At 54.0% G+C, this 19,712-nt stretch overlaps 2 protein-coding genes across 5 annotated transcripts; both read right to left on the bottom strand.

Moving 5' to 3' along the window:
• Nucleotides 41-10,331, bottom strand: SLC35A2 (solute carrier family 35 member A2). Of its 4 annotated transcripts, none has more exons than XM_013986120.2 (5): nt 10,198-10,331; nt 8,238-8,420; nt 4,002-4,153; nt 2,014-2,750; nt 41-368 (listed from the first exon to the last, which is right to left on the bottom strand). In XM_013986120.2, the coding sequence occupies exons 1-5, from the start codon at nt 10,286-10,288 to the stop codon at nt 341-343; spliced, it is 1,191 nt and encodes a 396-aa protein (XP_013841574.2). In that variant the 5' UTR covers nt 10,289-10,331; the 3' UTR covers nt 41-340. The 4 variants fall into 4 exon arrangements, with proteins under 4 accessions (XP_013841574.2, XP_020935336.1, XP_020935338.1 ...); XM_021079679.1 differs by having other exon boundaries at nt 42-368; nt 2,014-2,160; XM_021079677.1 differs by lacking the exon at nt 8,238-8,420 and having other exon boundaries at nt 10,198-10,330.
• On the bottom strand, nt 11,787-16,815 carry PIM2 (Pim-2 proto-oncogene, serine/threonine kinase). The gene is made up of 6 exons (XM_003360311.4): nt 16,527-16,815; nt 16,283-16,392; nt 15,521-15,571; nt 13,643-14,015; nt 13,031-13,207; nt 11,787-12,932 (listed from the first exon to the last, which is right to left on the bottom strand). Exons 1-6 carry the CDS (start codon nt 16,585-16,587, stop codon nt 12,769-12,771), a joined length of 936 nt encoding a protein of 311 aa, XP_003360359.1. The 5' UTR covers nt 16,588-16,815; the 3' UTR covers nt 11,787-12,768.

The raw sequence follows: 19,712 nt of genomic DNA on the forward strand, positions 1-19,712 counted from the left end.
TTCTCTCTCTTGCACTTTTGAGACTTCCCAACCCAAGCCAGCAAGATGCAAAACATTTTATTTACAAAAACTCACCTAAGAAAGAATGGGGGTGGGTAGGTGGCAGGGACATGGGGGTGACAGGGGCTGGAGGCTGAGGTGGGTGGGTTCTGTCTGGGCCCTCGTTACCCGAGAAGAGTTTAGTCACGTCAGCCCTGCGTAGGAGACGGGGCGGTGGGGACAAGGGGTTTGGTGTGTCCCCCACCCCACCCCCCACTAATACTGATTAGAGAGTCTGGCCCTGACTGGGCCAGGGCAAGAAGGGGGATCGAGGCCAGGCCAGCGTCTTCATTCCCAGCGGCTAGGAACCCTTCACCTTGGTGAGCAACCTGTGGTGGGAGTGGGGAGGAAAGAAAAACACAAGAAAGCTGGGGTGGGGGAAGTTCCCATCGTGGCTCAGCGGTTAAAGAACCCGACTAGCATCCATGAGGATGGGGGTTCGATCCCTGGCTCGCTCAGTGGGTGAAGGATCCGGCGTTGCCGTGAGCTGTGGTGTGGGTCGCAGACGCGGCTCGGATCCCGCGTGGCTGTGGCTGTAGTGTAGACTGGCGGCTACAGCTCCGATTGGACCCCTAGCCTGGGAACGACCATATGCCATGGGTGTGGCTCTAGAAATGGCAAAAAAGAAAGAAAGAAAAAAAGAAAGACGGAAGCTGGGGTGGGCTGGCAGGCAGGCGTCCTGAGCAAGCGAGGGGGACTGGTGAGGCTGGTAGTCCCGGGGTTAGTAACAGAGCCCACGCGGAGACAGCGGGTTCTCTGGGTCAGAAAGCTACACGTGGACTAAATAAATACAACATCTTTATTTGGCATTGGGTATCCTGACATTTGTTCATTACAGTTCCTTAGAAAACAAACCAAAAAAAAAAAAAATCAGAACAAATTAATCAAAAATAAAGATCCAACGGCCCTATGTACATATAGCAGAGACAGCCCAGGCATCTCCCAAGCGCAAGTGTGCACTAGGTGCACGCGCGTGCGTGCGCGCGCGCGCACACACACACACACACGCACGCACACACGCACACATACCACATGTACCCTGGGAGACGGTTAAGGGGTTAATAAGCTTTGGGGAGTGCAGGGGCTGCTTCCACATTTCAGCAATTTAAAGACACCCCTCCCCATGAAGGAAGGGGGCCTCTTACAGCCACTGGGGGATCACAAGTGTGGTTGGCAGCTGTATCTCTCCTCTCGAGATGTCTCAGGACACAACCCTGCATCCAGCAGCTGACAGTGTCAGAGATTCCATGAGATTAGGTCACTTCAAGGACCGCCCTTCCCCACTTTCCCCCACACCCTGAATCAATTCATCTGATTACACCACGAGTCCCCAAACCACGAAAAAAAGGACCCCTACGGCACCCTCCCCTTGAATGAATGGGCTGATGCAAAAACCTCAGCTCTCCCCCTGCTTCCTCTCTCCCTGGGTGCTCATAAGAGGCCCATTTTCAAGTCCCCACATCAGGGAAGCTGCCCCAAGGCCACGAAAAACTGAGCTGCTAACACGATCCAGTGTGGTCATCCGGGAGGAGGGAGGCCTCAGGCTATGGGAAACGACCCCTCAGGCAGGCATCAGTCATGACTACAGAGCTGTAGCATTTTTGTCCAAATGTGACCCTACAAAGGTAGAGGGGTCGCTGGCAGGGACTCTCCCAGGCAAGAGAGACAGGACACCTCTGGCTGAGGGGGACAGACAAAAAAGGCCTTGAAGGACAATCCCCCCAACCCAGTTCCCAAAGGGGTTAGACTGGGACCGAGGAGGCAGCTCTAAAAACCCCTGGTTTTTGCCCTGCCCTCGTCCCACACCCTTCCGGAAGTCTCAATGACCTGGAAGAAAAGACCCTTCCAACCCCAGAGGAGCCAGGCCCCACCCCCGTGGCAACCTGGGTCCTGCAGATGCCCAGCCCCCTCCACCCAGCACCCCTCCCTGTCGACCCCCCCACCGCCGCCAGCCCTCACTTCACCAGCACTGACTTTGGCAGAAAGGGCTCCGTGCTGAGGTCTCCGCGGTGGGAAGACAGCTGCGGTGGCGGCGGCTGCCCTGGAGGCTGCTGGTGGGTGCAGGGCCCGGAGGCAGAGGCGGAGGTGGAAGCTATGGCTTTGGCTGCACCGCGGGGAAGGCTGTAGAGGTAGACGGCACCGATGACCAGCCCAGCGCCAAGGGCAAACAGCGGGTCCACGTGGAAGCCGAAGAGGCGGATGGAGGCAACGGTGGACAGCACAATGGACAAGGAGGTGGCAAAGCCCTTGAGGATGTTGTCGGCGTACTTGACGACGACAGCCACTAGGAGGCCGCCGAAGGCCTGGTTGAGCACCACGCCCCAGACGGCAGGCGTGTACCCGAAAAAGAAGCCACGGCGGGCCACAGCAGTGCCCTCGGCCCACCAGAGCCCCACCAGGCCCAGCGCCGTGCCGAAGAGGCCCAGCTGCAGGTTGCGCAGCCACACGGAGCCTGAGCTGCCTTTGAGGATCTTCTCAAAGTAGACACCTGCGAAGCCCGAGGAGAGACAGGAGGCCACGACAGCGGCTAGGCCCGCCCCAGGGTTCTGATCCAGCGGCCGAGGGCCCCCACCGCCGGCTTGCTGTGCCTGCACGATGGCGACGCCGGTGAAGAGGAGCAGCAGGGAGGCCCACTGCAGCCGGGACAGGCTGCGGTTCAGCATCAGCACGGAGAACAGTGCCGTGGTCAGGATCTTCAGCTGGTACGTCACCTGCGAGAGGCATGTGGAAGGCACTGAGGGCTGCTCCCGGCTCCCCCCACCCCCTGACATGTGCATGCGGGGGATGGTGCCCACTGTGGGCCCCCGGGCACGATAGAGGGCGGGGGAGGGCATGGGGAGATGCCAATAAAACCCGCAAAAATATCCAGTCGCTGCCCACAGACTGGGATGCGGCTACTAAATAGCTCTGACGGCTTCTGAGAAAGGACACAGGAGGATGGCTGTGCAAGGATGTCCCGGGCCAGGCTCGAGTCCACGTGGCCCAACCCATGTCCTAGCTGCAGGATGAGGGACAAGCACTTGCCCTGTCTGAGCCCGGCCATCGTCGGCATCTGTAACTATGACTGCCGTACATGAAACACCTCCCACTACAGGGAATGCATGAATGGTAAAGACCTTGATGTGAGCCGTATTGGTCTTGGTAAATACATGTTGATACAAACGAATCCACCACAACATGATGTCAGGAAACGTTTCCATCAAGCTCGCTATGGGCCGGGTGTGGATCTAAGCACTTCACATGCATTCTTTTTTTCTTTTTTTTTTGCTTTTTAGGGCCACACCTGCGGCATATGGAGGTTCCCAGGCTAGGGGTTGAATTGGAGCTATAGCCGCCAGCCTACACCACAGCCACAGCCACGCGGGATCGGAGCCGCATCTGTGACCCACACCACAGCGCACAGCAACGCCAGATCCTCAACCCACTGAGCAAGGCCAGGGATCGAACCCACAACCTCATGGTTCCCAGTTGGATTCGTTAACCACGGAGCTATGACGGGAACGCCCTCACATGCATTCTTTTATTTAATGCTCACGTGTAGACATGGGCAGTGTTGGTCACATCTAAGTGAAAGATGAGACAAGGCACAGGGAGGTTAAGTCACTTGCCCAGTATCACACAGCTGGAAAGGAGCAGAGCTGGGATGTGAACCCAAACAGCTCAGCCCCAGAGTCCAGGCTCTTTAACCAACTCACAAGGCTGCCCGTAAACAGCCTAGAGCTTATCTCCCAAGGGCTCTTCCCAGGTATTAGTTCTTTTAATCATCCCAGCATCCCAGTGAGTAGCTACCAGTACCACTTCCATCCCCAGTTCTCACAGATGAGGAAACTGAGCGGGAACGGAAGGTCCCAGGACATTCTGCAGGAGACACAGCCCCCACTCTCTGCAGCCCTCCTGCCCCAACATCCTCTCTCCCCAACCCCGGCCAGTTCCGCTGGGGCCAGGCTGGGCTTGGGGCTCACCTGGAAAGTGGCCGCTGGCAGGTTGGAGATGGCAACATACTGGAGGTTATTCTGCAAGGTGTAGATGAGAGAGGGCACTGCGAGCTTGAGTGTGTCCACGTACTGCACCAGGACGGCCTCGTGGAGGAAAAGAACCAGGTGCTTCACGTTACCTAGGTGGAGGGAGGAGAGCCCATTTTTTTGCACTGACTACCAGAGACGGGGGGGGTCCTCCGAGGGCCGGGACTGGGCCCGGGCCTGCGTCTCCCCACCACGCGCTAGAATGAGCTCTGTGCTCTCAGCACGACCATGTCTCCAACAAGCCTTTTGGGTACTCAGTCTGAACCAGAGACCATCTCTCGCTTGTTGGAGAGCCCACCTACCCGGCACAGAGCTCCAGGGCGAGCCCTTAGCACAGTCTGGACCACGGAATCATCAGCACTGATTAGGAGCCTGGGAACCTTGCGAAGTAGAGTGTGGGGGAAGGTTCACGCACGTTTCCATGTCTCCTAGTTCCTTCCTGGCCTGAGAGCTGCCTGAGGGCAAGGGCCATCTGCCACCTGGCCCTATCTTTCGGTCAGCTCCCCCCGCCCCAAGCATGAGCCCCTGTCACAGGGAAGAATGCATGCAGGCTTGACTATGAAGCAGAACATCTAGATGGGACCTGTTCTAGTCAATAAATGAAAATATGGAGTTCCCGTCGTGGCTCAGGGGAAACGAATCTGACTAGCATTCATAATGACACAGGTTCGATCCCTGGCCTCTCTCAGTGGGTGAAGGATCTGGTGTTGCCGTGAGCTGTGGTGTGGGTCGCAGATGCGGCTCCAATCCCGCGTGGCTGTGGCTCTGGCGTAGGCCGGTGGCTACAGCTTGATTCGACCCCTAGCCTGGGAACCTCCATATGCCACAGGTGCAGCCGTAAAAATACAAAAAAAAGAGAATACATTCCTATATAATAAGACCTTTGCAAATCTCAACCCACTATCTATCTATCTATCGGCTAACCTATAGCATGTGGAAGTTCCTGCGCCAGGAGTTGAAATCCTACCACAGCGATAACCAGAGCCAGAGTGGTGACAACGCCAGATCCCTAACCTACTGAGCCATGAGGGACTCCTTACTCCACTTTTTTTTTTTCCTGGTCATTTCAGGGCCGCACCTGTGGCAGATGGAGGTTCCCAGACTAGGGGTTGAATCGGAGCTGCAGCTGCCAGCCTACGCCACAGCCACAGCAACGCCGGATCCAAACCACACGGGCAACCTACACCACGGCTTGCGGCAACAGCAGGTCCTTAACCCACTGAGCGAGGCCAGGGATCAAACCCACATCCTCATGGACACTACGTTGGGTTCTTAACCCACTGAGCCACAACTCGAACTCCCTTATACCTCACTTTTCTGCTGTTCATCTTTTATGGCTCAGCCGAGTGTCCCACCTCAGGGAAAACCCCACAGCCCCCGCACAAGGTTATCGCAGAACTCCTGCTGACGCTCATTCACAAAACCCTATCCTTGCCCTTCACGGCATTAACCCCAGGAGAAATTACTGACCTCCAGCCCCTTTCCCAAATTCCCTGGGCCCAGGGGTTTGGCGGGGGCTTCAAAAAAGTGCATGTTAGAAAGATAACATGGAATACATGCTGTATCTTTTCACACCCCACATATATAGGGAGCTGCACAGCATCCCCAAACACATTCATATTTCTGTATTGATGCGTGTACACAACCACATCAAACGAGAAAACAAAAAACATGGAGTTCCTGTCGTGGTGCAGCAGAAACGAATCTGCCGAGGAACCATGAGGTTTCGGGTTCGATCCCTGACCTCACTCAGTGGGTGAAGGATCCCGAGTTGCCATGAGCTTCGGTATAGGTCGAAGACGCGGCTAAGACGCGGCTTGGACCCTTTGTTGCTGTGAGCTGCGGTGTAGGCCGGCAGCTGTAACTCTGATTGGACCCCTAGTCTGGGAACCTCCATATGCTGCGGGTGTGGCCCTAAAAAGCAAAAAAAAAAGCAAAAAAAAAAAAAAAAAGGGGTGGGGTGGGGTGGGGAGTTGAAATTGTAGATAAGAGATGAAAGCCTGTGATCAATTTGTAGCTCTGTTCTTTCTCCCCATCTAAAATATCAGCCTTCCAAGGGCAAGATGCCTGTCTGCGCCCCGAACACGTCCACCTCCACGGCCAGAACAGGGCCTTCCACACCGTGTTCGTGGGAACCGTCTCACAATCGATCAAGAACAGCACAGCTGGGTTCCTAAACTGCTGCCTCCCAGGGCCCCAGAGTTATTGAGTGGACGACAACGAGCAACATTTTAAAGAAGAAGGCCTTTACGGGAGGTGTTCAAATTAATATATCAATCCGGGAGTTCCCGTCGGGGTGCAGCGGAAACGAATCTGCCCAGTGTCCAGGAGGATGCGGGTTGGATCCCTGGCCTTGCGCAGTGGGTTAAAGATCTGGCACTGCGGTGAGCTGCGGTGTAAGTCACAGACGCGGCTCAGATCCCGCGTGGCTGGGGCTGTGGTGTGGGCCGGTGGCGACAGCTCTGATTCGACCCGTAGCCTGGGGACCCCCATATGCCGCGAATGCGGCCCTGAAAAGCAAATAAATAAATAAATAAGTATACAAATCCAACTTATAAGTTGGAAACGTAGAGGACAGAAGAACATGTTGTATGAGACCCCTGGGAGGCACTCAACAAAATCCAGGCTACCGAAAGTCTATAGGACAGACAACCTAATTTCTTCGACAAATTAACTGCAGAGAGAGAGAAAAAAAAAAAAAAAGAGCCGGAGGGGAACCTAGAGGTTAGCAGACCTAGAAGCCAGCAAGCAATGAAAAACAGACTTTAAATAAACCTGATTCAGACGAAGATTTTTTTTAATTTGTATGACGTTTAGGAAATCATTATAAACTTGAACACTGACTGGGTATTTATTTTATTAACCTTTAAAATTATTTTTAGTTTTTTTGGGTTTTTTTTGGCTGTGTCTGAGGCATATGGAAGTTCCCAGGCCAGGGACTGAACCCACACCACAGCAGTGAACCAAGGTGGTGCACTGCCAATGCCAGATCCTTAACCTGCTGGGCCACAAGAGAACCCCTATTATGAATTTTTTTTTGTCTTTTTGCCATTTCTTGGGCTGCTCTCGTGGCATATGGAGGTCCCCAGGCTAGGGGTCGAATCAGAGCTGTAGCTGCCGGCCTACACCAGAGCCACAGCAACTTGGGACCTGAGCTGCGTTTGCAACCTACACCACAGCTCTGGGCAATGCTGGATCCTTCACCCACTGAGCAAGGCCAGGGATTGAACCGGCAACCTCATGGTTCTTAGTCAGATTCGTTAACCACTGCACCACGACGGGAACTCCTTATGAATTTTTTGATGTATGATTTCTAGATATTGCAGTTATTTTTTCAAATGTACCAAAATATTTATTCAAGATAATAAGGGGGGGATTTACTTCAAAATAATACTTCATGTGGGACATACCTGGGTATAATAAGGCGGGGGGAGAAGGTAAACAGACATGCAGATTGGTGGTGAGTAGAAATTATTGGTGCTGTATGGCAGAGTGGTAATGAGTTGACAATTGTTGAATCTGGGTGATGGGACATGGATATTTTACTATTTTATTATTTTCTCTGATTTTGTGTTTGAAATTCTTTTTTATTTTTTTGTCTTTTTAGGGCCGTATCCATGGCATATGGAGGTTCCCAGGCTAGGGGTCCAATTGGAGCTGTAGCCGCTGGCCTGCACCAGAGCCACAGCAACGCGGGATCCAAGCCATGTCTTCGACCTACACCACAGCTCACAGCAACGCTTGATCCTTAACCCACTGAGCGAGGCCAGAGACAGAACCCACAACCTCATGGATACTAAACAGATTCGTTTCCGCTGTGCCAAGTCAGGAACTCCTGAAATTCTCCATAATGAAAAGTTAGAGAAATCAATAAATCACCACGTTAAGTGTCACCTGCTACCTTATGGGCACAAAGTATCTCCCTCCTACAGTGTTCACTGGCCTGCTACCGAGGAGTTAGGCGTATAAAAACGTGGATGCAGCTCTCGTAGCTGAAGGTACAAGGCGCTTCACAGCTTGTAAGTTGCATCTGCACAGTCCCTAGGTGGCTTCATAGACACAGACATACCCCAACAAACCCTCCATGTGGGTGGGGGTACACACACACACACACACACACACACACACACACAGTCCCACCCAGACTCCAATGCAGCCCCCCTTGCTGGCTCGTACCCCTCTTCTGTGCAAAGAGCAGCAGCAGGCAGGTGAGACCTTTGAGCACTTCAGCCATGACCACAGCAGTGGTGGCAAAGAAGCGGTCCCCAGGCAGCGTGCGGGCGTAGCGGATGCTGAGGATGAGGGAGGCATTCTGGACCACCAGCACGGCTAGGGATATGTATTTGAGGCGCCGGTGAGCTGTGGGGAAAGGAAGGAGCAAGGGGGAAGAAGGAGTCAGAAGCTGCTGCTTGGCCACACCACCACCCTCCCCTGTCCTCTTTCTTTCTGTCTTTTCTAGGGCCACACCTGTGGCATATGGAGGTTCCCAGGCTAGGGGTCGAATCAGAGCTATAGCTGCCGGCCTACAGCACAGCCACAGCAACACCAGATCCGAGCTGCATCTGTGACCTACACCACAGCTCACGGCCGTGACAGATCCCTAACCCACAAAGCGAGGCCAGGGAACGAACCCACAACCTCATGGCTCCTAGTTGGATTCGTTTCCACTGCACCACAACGGGAACTCCACCCTGTCCTTTTTCAACCAGGATCTTCCTAGCCACTGCTACTTCCTCCTTCAGCCTGCCTATCCTGACCCAGTGTGGGTCTGAGCCCTGCCAGCTTCCACTACCTCAGCCACAGGCAGGAAGAGCCAGAAAGGGAAAAGTGGGCCTCGCCCTGTTCAGCTATACCTGGAATCCTTGCTGAGGTGTCAGGAATTGGGCAGGGCAGGCCCTGGACGCTCACCTCAGCCCTCTCTCTCCTTCCACTGAGTGAGAAGCAACCCTGCCCTGGACAAAACAGCAACTGCATCCTCAACTTTTATCAAGTGCTTACTGTGTGCCTATCACTGGGATAAGGGATTTAGATGAATGACTTCAGCAGATCCCTACATGGCTCTGATCGCCAAAGGAACCATAGGTATTCTCATTTTATGGATGAACAAACCAAAGGTTTATATGAAATGATGGCTCTATTTAATGAAGGACTGTCCCATGTGAAGAATGATCCCCTAATACAAGGAATGCGACCACTGTATATAAAGCATGTCCATCTCCTAAGGAACTGTCTTTCTCCCATCTAAATTATTCCATTCCCTTACACTCAGAATGGTCTCTCCTCCCTCTCCCTCCTATGAAGACTGCTTCTTCCCTGACCCAGAATGGTCTAACAAATGTAAAAAATGATTTTCACACTGTCCAAAGGATCGAACCCCATAGTAACTGATTACTCCACTAAGAATGGTCCGGGTCCCTTAACCACACAAGGAAATGTTTCCCTATACACCAATCATCCTCCTACCACCACATATCCCTACCTCCAGCCAAGGAATTATTCCTTGTCCTGCTCACACTCACAATGAACTCTCCGCACTCTAAGGGAGGGCCTGGAACCCTCAGAAGGTCCTTTCTCAGCCATATAAGGAAAGACCCTCCCACTGCAACATACAATGAACTCTACTTCCATTAGGAATGTACGGCCAGAACCGTCTTCTCTCCATGTTCTCAAAATGCACTAATTCATATAAGGAAGAACCCGCCCCAGCCTAACACACAATAGCCCCTGTCCCTTTACAAGGAAGAAACCACCACCCTCGGACTAGCCTCTCTCCTCTATAAGGAAGTAGTCTCCGCTCTCAGAATGGTATCTCCCTTCTATAAGGACGGACCCCCCCTCCCCAACACACACACACTCAGAATGGTCTTAGGGGTCTTAGCCTCCTCAAAAGGAAATGGCCCCCTACGTCTCAGAATGGTGTCTACTCTCCAGGTGCAGAAGGGACCTCCTCATCACCCTCAGAATGGTCTTTTCCCCGCCCCCAACATACACGTCCTCCCCCCCACCCTCCGCCACAAACACACATAGGTCGGTCCACACGGGATGTTCTCTCTCGCCTCAGTGAGGAACCTTTCTGAACCACCAGCGATCCTGACCCCCGGCCCGCCACTAACTGCTCAGCCACAGCTTGTCTCACCCGCACTCGCGGTCCCAGGCTCCAACGCCCCCGCGGAGACCGCCCCTGGCCCGGCCGCCGCGGGGGAACCGCCAGACCCAACCGCTGCCATGTTGGCATCTGCCTGGCCCGTCCCCTCGGCAACAGCAGGCTACTTCCGTGTTCGTCACTTCCGCTTCCGGGCCTCCGGGGGGGTGGGGCGGGGCTAGTGAGTTGACCAGAGCGTTGGCGTTCTTCGTCCGCTCCTGAGCTTTAGTCCCCAAATCCCGTCGGGACCCGGAGGCCGGGCACACGGCCGGCTTGGCGCCTTGCCGTCTTACAGAGCCTCCTTGGCCCATTCCCTTTACTAAACCCGCCTTCGTCGTCTTCGATCCCGCTTTCCATGTCCTCCTATCTCATTGATTCTGCTCTCCATCTCCTGGCTCGGCTCTTTATTGCCATCACTTGATGGCACCGCCCTTTCTGCATCAAAACGCCTGGGTCTTTCCCGGGGGACCTGAAGTTCCTTTCCCTTCTCCAGGAGAGGCCCCTCGCGCCCTGTAGAGCCCACAGGTGTCTGAGAGGGAAGTGAGACTTTGAGCGAGAGGGGCAGGTGAGTGTCAGGTAGGTAAACAAGCAGATAAAATAGAGCGGTTGAGGATATACTAGTGAAAAGGCACATTAGAGGTGAGACTGAAAAGGGAGGACATGGAGATGCCGTCGTGGCTCAGCGGCAACGAATCTGACTAGTTTCCTTGAGGATAGTTTCGATCCCTGGCCTCACTCAGTGGGTTAAGGATCCGGTGGTGCCCTGAGCTGTGGTATAGGTCACAGTCGCGGCTAGGATCTGGCGTTGCTATGACTGTGGCATAGGCCAGCGGCTACAGTTCCGATTCGACCCCTAGCCTAGGAACCTCCCTGTGACATGGGTGTGGTATTAAAATAAAAGGCCAAAAAAAAAAAATTAAAAGCAAGGACAGATGAGAAGGGTAGGTGAGCCAGCAGGTGAGAGGCTTACAGGTTAGCTTTTGAAACCAGGAAGAGAGTACAGCTGAGATCAGGACAAATGAAATCACGACAGAAAAGGGCAGGGAGGGTAAGTTAAGAATTGAAGAAATAGAGATGAGAGGGTTGAGCAGGTAAGAGGACAAGAGAGGGGCGGAAAGGTAGGGGCAAAACAGGTGACTACACTTTAGACGTCACTGAAAAACGGAAGAGTTAGGAAGTTTCCTTGTCGGGGCCCAACCCCCGACACCGCCCTCGCCAGTGCCTGAAAGGGCCTTTCTTCTCAAATAGGGAAGGGATTTATCTTCTCCCGTGGGATTGGGGAAAAGGAGCAGATCTTTCTGCCTCTGAGCAGTCTATCTTTGGAGGTGTGTCCCAGACATCTTCAATGCCTGTAGTATCTCCAGAGAAGCCCTTCTGCATGCACTGGGTGCTACATAGGAGCTGACGGGAAAAATCAAGTTTTCTTTGTGGTCCTACTTAAATGACCCGTGAAAGGGCTTCAGGACCACACCACAAGACAGGCTTCCCTCGGGCACAGGATAGGTCCAATCCATCTCCCTCTTGGCTCAGCATTCAGTAGACGCTCCGCAAATGCCTCACTGCATCTACAAATGGCCAGTCACTTCTGATTCTATTACGTTTATTAAATAGTGGGTTTCCACACATGGCTTTTTAAATAATCCAGGCAGGGGGAGAAGGGAGAGAAAGATACAGTTGGAGCTCCCCTCCCCCAATACATAAGTATTTACATTTCAGCAACTGGACAATCCTGGCTCAGAGGGAGGCAGCGAGAAGCTGAAAACAAGGTGGAGGGTGGGGCCCCAGGAGAACAAACAACAGAAAGTATTTCCCCCGCCCCATCCCCCCAAAAACCATCCACCCCATCCTAGTGGACTGTAGTAGTGTCCGTCACCCATTCCTTCCCAAATCATGAAATTAGGGTTCTCCTCACCAGAATAAGAGCACTTGGGATAACAGAGTAAGGGTCCCCTCACAAAGAAAAAAAAACAACAAAACAACAACAACAACAAAACCAAAAAAAACCCAACCCCCCCCAAAAAAAACCCCAGCAACAACAATAGGGCTTACCTCCCCCAGAATATTAACAACCCTGGGATGAGGTAGGCAAGCAGCTTTACTGAATAGGGGACCCTAGGCTAAGGGAAAGGGTCCCTTTGCTAAAATAAGAGCTGCTGGGGTACTGGAAGGAAAGCACCCTTGCCCAAGTCAGAGCATTTGAACTAAGTTTGGGTGGTGGTAGCGGGAGGTGCCAGTGTAGGGGTTACTACTCATCAGAACAAGAATCCTGGGGGCTCAGAACAGAAGTAACTTAAACCAAATAAACACCCTTAGCAAAATGAGAAGCAAAGAAGGACCCCCTCCAAAATAAGAGACCATACGTTCTGGGAGGAAGGCTCCTTAGCAGGATTGGGATGGGGACTGGGCAAACTTGGCTTATGTCTTCTGATCTCTGATCCCCAATCTCTGATCCTAGTTAACACTGGATTTTTAATGACCTGTAGAACCAGATCAACAGATGTCCATCTATCCCTTGTGGCATGGCCATGGGATGGCTATTCCAACTAGCGGGGGCCCTGGCCAGGATTAGGGCAGTAGGGACCAGGCCAAAGGGGTGGAACCCCCTTTGGGAGTGTTGAGGGATGCATCCTCAGCTGGTGTCTGCATCCAGGGATCCAGCAGAATCTCCTCCAGTGAGGGTCGAGCAGATGGTTTGGGGGCCAGGCATCGGCGAATTAGGGCACAACAGTCTGCAGATCAGAAGCACACAAGAGATTAGCAAGCAGTTGGGGGCACCAGTCCCTGAGCAGGATGAAGTCTGCTGGGCTAGGGTGGGTGACAGCCTCACCTGGGGAGACGTGGGCAGGGAAGTGGAGCTCAGCCTCCAGAATCTCCTGGTCCCTCTCAAAGGGAATGTCCCCACATACCATGTCGTAGAGGAGGATACCCAGGGACCAGACAGTGGCTGGGAGTGCATGGTACTGGTGACGAGAGATCCACTCTGGGGGGCTGTACACCCTTGTCCCTGCACACAAGCCAGAGGTTAGACCCTTCTTTGATAATGCCCTTCTCTTCCCCAACCCTCCCCGGGAAAGTATGGTCCCTTCACTAGAATTAAGAGAACTCGCTATTACAGGAGTAGGGTCCCCTCACCAGAACAGAAGCTCAACAGAACAGAAGCATTTAAAAGGTACAGGAGGCCCTCGTGACCAGAAAAAGAAGACTCAGGGCAATAATAGGACCCCCTCATCAAAATAAGAGCACGACACAAGATCAGGGCACTGTCAGAAGATGAACTTTACTAGAGGGCAAGGCTTGAAAGTCCCCAGTGTTAAAAATCAAGAACCTTACAAAGGTGCACTCTAGATCAAGGGTTACAGAACACCCCAACACTGGAGGTCAAGAGGCAAAAAAAAAAAAAGGTGAAAAATCCCCCCACAAAGATTTAGGGAAGCCTTACCATCAAAGTCAGTGTAGGGTTCATCATGAAGAAGGGCGCCGGAACCAAAATCGATAAGTTTGGCGCAGCCCCGGCGGAGGTCCATCAGGATGTTCTCATCCTTGATGTCACGATGGACAACTCCACGGGCGTGGCAGTGACGAACGGCTGCCACTACCTGGGCAAAGAGGCAGCGGCTTCGGCCTTCGCCCAAAGGGCCCTGCTCTGTGATGTAGTCAAAGAGATCCTGGGCAGGAAGAGGCCGCTCGAGGACCAGCATGAAGCCCTCTGGTGTCTCAAACCAGTCAAGCAGGCGGATCACACCAGGGTGTCCACCGCCTGCACCCACCTTCCATAACAGTGCCACTTCCAGTGGGCACGTGACTGAATCTGACTGCGGGGGGAAGCAGGGAGAGAAAAGAACACAGATGTCAGGTTAGCAGCTTCAAGGCCGACTTCTCACCTGAACTGAGGCCAATGATGAACACTATTATGTAGTAATTTATCTGTTTTGCCCACTGACATCTCCGAAGAGATTAGAATACTACCTTACACACAGTAGGTGCTCGGGCAATGTTTGTTAAATAGATAAAAGCACTTTTACTTTTTGTTTTTTTGGGATTTTTTAGGGCCGCACCAGCGGCAAATGGGGGTTCCCGGGCTAGGGGTCCAATCGGAGCTACAGCTGCCGGCCTACGCCACCGCCACGTCAGATCCAAGCTGCATCTGCGACCCACACCACAGCTCACGGCAACACCAGATCCTTAACCCACTGAGCGAGGCCAGGGATGGAACCCGCCACCTCATGGCTCCTAGGCGGATTCGTTTCCGCTGCACCACGTCGGGAACTCCAAAAGTGCTTTACAGCTTTGGGTCTGACACAGAGCCAGCACTCAGTAAATACGATTATGGTGTAATGGTTTGTCTGTTTTGTTCACTGACATAGTTCCAACTGTAGAAAGGTGCCTAGTAACGGGGTAGGGTTCAATACATATATGTTAAATAGGTGAAAGCAATTAGTAGAAAGGGACTAGAACGAAAAGCGCTCTGAACAAATGTAGTAATTTTGCCAAGTGCCTAGAATTTGTTAGAGAGCTAAAAGTGGTCCATTGCAAAGGAACTGGCACCAAGTAAGAACTCAATAATGTCATCGACATTTTGTCGGTCGCCAGGCACACACAACCGTGTTGAAGTACTTAGTGGGACTTGGCACACAGTAAGATCTTGAGGTGAAGCCACGTCTGAGGTATACAGTTGGTGCTCGATAAAAGGCATTCGCGTTGCCGGCCACAAACCCCGCCCCATTCTAGAAGCCTTGCGCGGGCACGTGGTCCACCCGAAGCAGCTCTCCGGCCTGAGGTGGGGCCCTCTCCCGGCCGGTCCACTGACTTGCACAGCCGCAGACCGGTTTTCTCACGGTGATGGAAATTCTGCTGCCGCGCAGGCGCACCTCCTCCCTCTGGGCCCACAGCCTGCGCAGGCGCAGTCTCCCCAGAACCCGCCAGGGGGCGCTCCCGCCCCTACAACTTGCCCAGACCCGCCCTGTTGTCCGTCCGTTAGCGCTCTAACGGCAGAAGAGAAGCAGCCACCGTCACCATGGCAACCAGTGACCTCTGCCCCTCTTTCCTCACCAGCATGCCCCGCGGGCAGCCCCCGAGGCAGTGTTTGGAAGGAGGATGAGAAAGGAGGGTGGGAGGGGAGAATCCAGGGCTCTAGGGGAACTGGAGTGAGTCAGAACTGTATGGAGGTGTGGATGTCACCACAGGGGAGTAAACATGGGCTGGTAGGAGTGTTCTTCTCACCGTTACAGGGCCCAGAGAGTCATACAAACCATAGAAAGGCGAAATCCATCGTCAGAGATGGCGTCGCCAGGTCAAAAAGGACTCCAAAGATACTCACCAAGGGGGACCAGCCCAGCACGCGATTCCGGGGGATCACTTTGATGGCCACCTGAAGAAGTGAGCTGAGCTGAAGGGGCCAGCAGAGAACCCCCAGACCCCTCCCAGTCTGGACCCTCTTCGCCCTAGTCTTTCTGGTCCCAACCACTCCACGCCGCAACCTCAAATGAGCTGGAGCTTCTCCCCTGCCCTCCAGGTCCCCAGAAGCGAGTACACCTCTCCCACCATCTTTGGCCCTGGGCTCTCCCCCAGGCTTCAGGACCCCTCGCTCCGGGTGCGGAGTTCTGAATGTCCTAACACCCCAAGCCCTCGATTTCCCCAGCCCCAGGACTGTACGGGGGTGGGTTCTGATCCTCACGTCTCCATCCTGGACACCTGCCTCCAAAATCCCCCAAATCTCAGCTCTGGGTCCCCACCTTCCCACACATATACACCTCTCCTGGATTCCAAGGTCTAGAATCCTCATGATTTCCCCCCTCCCCCACTCCCCAGTCTCACTCTCGGGACCTCCACAATCCTTGCCTTGAACCCACCGCTCCGTTCCCCCCACATACCCACCTGGACCGCCCCCCCCCACGCCCGCGCGTCTGCGCGCGCACCCGCGCGCGCACCAGGATACCCCCAGTAACCCGGATCCCGGCCTTCATGACCCTAGCACACGCACATTGTACGCTTATTCTCTGGTCAATTAGCATCCCAGCCCCCGGGCTCCCGCCGCCGCCACACACACACCTGGCCCTCCCAAGACCCTCGTGGTGGATACCTGGAGTCGGTCTGTGACGCGATGTCCTGCGAAGACGGTGCCAAAGCCCCCCTTACCCAGGAGGGGGCCGAGTCGGTACTCGGCCTCGAACGCTTCTCGATCCTTGCCTCCTACGCAGGCGGAGGCGGGGAAGTCAGGGTGGCGGCGTGCAGAGGCCGGCCACGACCCTCTCCCCCTCCCCCCCGCGCCGCCCTCAATCACCCCAGCCCGCCCGGCCTGGTCGCCGTAGGGGAGCCTCTCTCACCTGGCGGCGGCGTGGGGGTCATGGGGGCCACGGGCAGCCCCTGCAGAGGCTTAGTCAACATGGAGGAGGAGCTGCGCAGATTGAGCCCGCTGAGCCCGCAGGGCGTGGACGCCCGGGGCAGCGAGGCTGGGGAGCCAGGACTGGGGGGCGCCAGGGTGGAAGGTAAGGAAACTGGTGGCCCAGAGGCGCCGGCAAACAGCGCGATGTTAAGATTCGCCGCGCGCGCCAGCCCCGACGCTACTGAGACAGGGCACGCGCCTCCCGAGAGAGTCGCCCCGGGCGACGGCCCCGCCCACTTGGCTTTGATCAATCCGGACGCGGCACCTGCTGCACCCCAGCCAATCGGAGCCAGTCCTTATTTGCATACCACCCTCAACGTTCCAAGCACCCTTATGCAAATACATGCCCGGATCTTCCTCGGGGGCGGGGCCTGCATGCAAATAAGGGGGGCGCGCGCGAAGAGGAAACTGGTTATGGGAATCCCTTTTGCAGCAACCGCGTTTGTTTTGGTTGTTGCGCAGGGTTGTTTTTATGTAAGTGTGTGTACGTGGATATATAAACTTAAAAAAAATTCAATGCACCGCCTCCTTTTCTAGGAAGTTGCTTTGCCGCCGCCGGAGATAACGCCAGGCCTTCTAAGGCTTCTAAGAATCCCGGCCGGTCTCCAAAGGGTGCTCCTCACACCAGAACCAGAGCCCTTTAGGCGACTGGCAGCCTCCGCCCGGAAACTGAAGCTGAGGATCCTGGAAGAACCTGTTCAGCCGTCAGGGAGGGCTAACCTCCCTCACCACCGTGGGAGGAGCACTGGTCAAGGGCAGTGTTCCCACACCCGGAGGCCACGGCCTGCGGGCTGTTTGTGCAGCCCTTAACCTAGACAGACCTGCCTAGACCTGGCTGTGAGCCCAGTCAGCAGATCTAGAATCTGGAATGGCGAATGGGGCGCGCGCGCGGGGGGGGGGGTTCTTGGGGATGGGAGCAAGCCAGAGTGGGGGTGGCTTCTTGGGCATGCTTCCGGATGAGAGAGACGGACTGAGAGAGCTCCGGGAGGTGGTCAAGTCACAGATTTGGGGAAAATAGCTCTCGTGCCGCAGGAAGAGAGACAGGCACTCCAAAGACACACACAGAACTGCCGCGAGAGAAATACACAAACATGTGCCGCCATTCATGTGAGCTTGTCCTAGACACACATGCAGATACCTACTGTCACACATAGACAGACATCCACTGTCAGGCAGGCATGCTGCCAGAGTCAAGTTCCAGAATGACACTCGAGAGATGCACTGTTACAGAAAGGCACTCCAGAGAGATTCACATAGACCTACATGTAACGAGGACACAGATATGTCCTGCCAGACACACAGCCAGAACTTGTGACGAAGACACTGGCACCATCAGACATGCAGTGTCACAGAAAAGACTTGTACTGTTCCAGAAACGAGAGACCCAGAGTCTGACACAGGAACACACACAAACACTCCAGAGACACACATGCACTGCTCCAAAGCCAGACATATACTTAGGTGCTAGAGCAACAGATAGGCAGTGTCACAAAAACAGACATGGACAGATCCAGTCACAGTCACAGACACACACATACAGCAGACGTGCAGCGCCGTCACTGACACTGTTCAGAAATAGCTACCCAGAGTCTGTCACAGGAATACAAACGGACGTGCACCCTATCAGACAGAAACCACACGTGCACTGTCACGGACAGACCCACACAGACATGCACTCATCTCAGAAACAAACTGTCAGAGACAGAATCTCACACCCAGTCACCATCTGACACACCTGGAAACAAGCCCTCGTCACACACACAAACACACACACGACCAGAGAAACACTCTGTGAGAGGCACATAGACTTGGACTCACCACAGTCACACAGTCACACACACACACACACACACACACCCAAAAAGCAAATACACACATGTACTCTCCCTTATTCATCCAACATTTATTAGGGGTCTACTGTAAGCCTGCGAGGCCCTAGAAGGGGTGCAGATAATTAAGAGATACACAGATAAGCCAGGCATCACAGCCCTTGCCCAGGAAGTTGATAGTACAGTTTACTGGGGAAGGAGTAGACATATTTGTAGATAGAAATGAGAATGTAGATGGGGTCACACAGGGCTTCTCAGAAGGAGACCCCTCTACCCATCTTGAGAGACAAGGTTGGAGGCTTGGGACAGGGGAAGGGCAAATTCCAGGCAGAGGCCAAGGAAACTGGACAGAGAAGCAAGATGAAGTAGGCAGGGGCCAAATGGTACAGAAACGTCAACATTAGGATAATAAATAAGAACACCTGCTAACATTTGAACTCTCAGAATGTGCCAGGCACCGTGCCACCAAACATTATGTTGACCATATGCACTCTCGATGCTCACACCCAGAGTGTGAGGTAGTAGACATTAATCACCCCCATCCTACACACACGACACTGGAAACTCAGAGAGCCTGTGATTTGACCAAGGCCACACAGAAAAAGCTGATAAGGTTTCAAACCAACTCTCCAACACATGTGCTTGACCAGTGGCTTCCACAGGGACACCCTGCGGACAGCCACACCCTCACCCGCAGAGCTGGACACACATTCTTCCACAGGGGCATTCTGGAAGGACATCAAAAAGACAACTGACAAAACCCGAGGGCCAGCCATCCTTCTCACCTTGGCTTTACCTCTAGGAAGGGCAGGGAAGGAAAGTGTCAAGAGAACTGGGGAACACGAAAAAAAGGTTTAGCTGTCCCCCAGTTTCTAAAACCTGGTGGGGGGTCGGGAGTCCCCTCTGGTCACTTCCACTAAACTCACGTTGATATGCAGTGACCGTCGTGCCTGTCCAAAGCACTTCCTCATCAAACAATCACAAGAGCAAACATGCTGGGGTGAGAGGCAGGCAGAGACACTGGAAGTTCGGCTCCTGCCATCGAGCTCTCAGTTCGAGGCTCCCATCACACCCCAGGAAATGGGCTGGGCAGGCTATAGCCTGGGCCGATACTGAGGCTTGGGCAGTTGGCCAAGACAGGTGATAACAGGTCCAAAAGGTGGTTTAGTAAACTGTGAATCAAATATGAACTCTGGGCCCCCAGAGAGACCCCACTGGAGAGCATGTGGCCCTTCAGAGGTCAAGCCAAGGCCTGTGCCATCGCTGCCTCTGACCAGAGGCCCACCCACCCCCTGCCC

Source organism: Sus scrofa, chromosome X (genome assembly GCF_000003025.6).
Source record: "Sus scrofa isolate TJ Tabasco breed Duroc chromosome X, Sscrofa11.1, whole genome shotgun sequence".
Taxonomy (NCBI): domain Eukaryota; kingdom Metazoa; phylum Chordata; class Mammalia; order Artiodactyla; family Suidae; genus Sus; species Sus scrofa.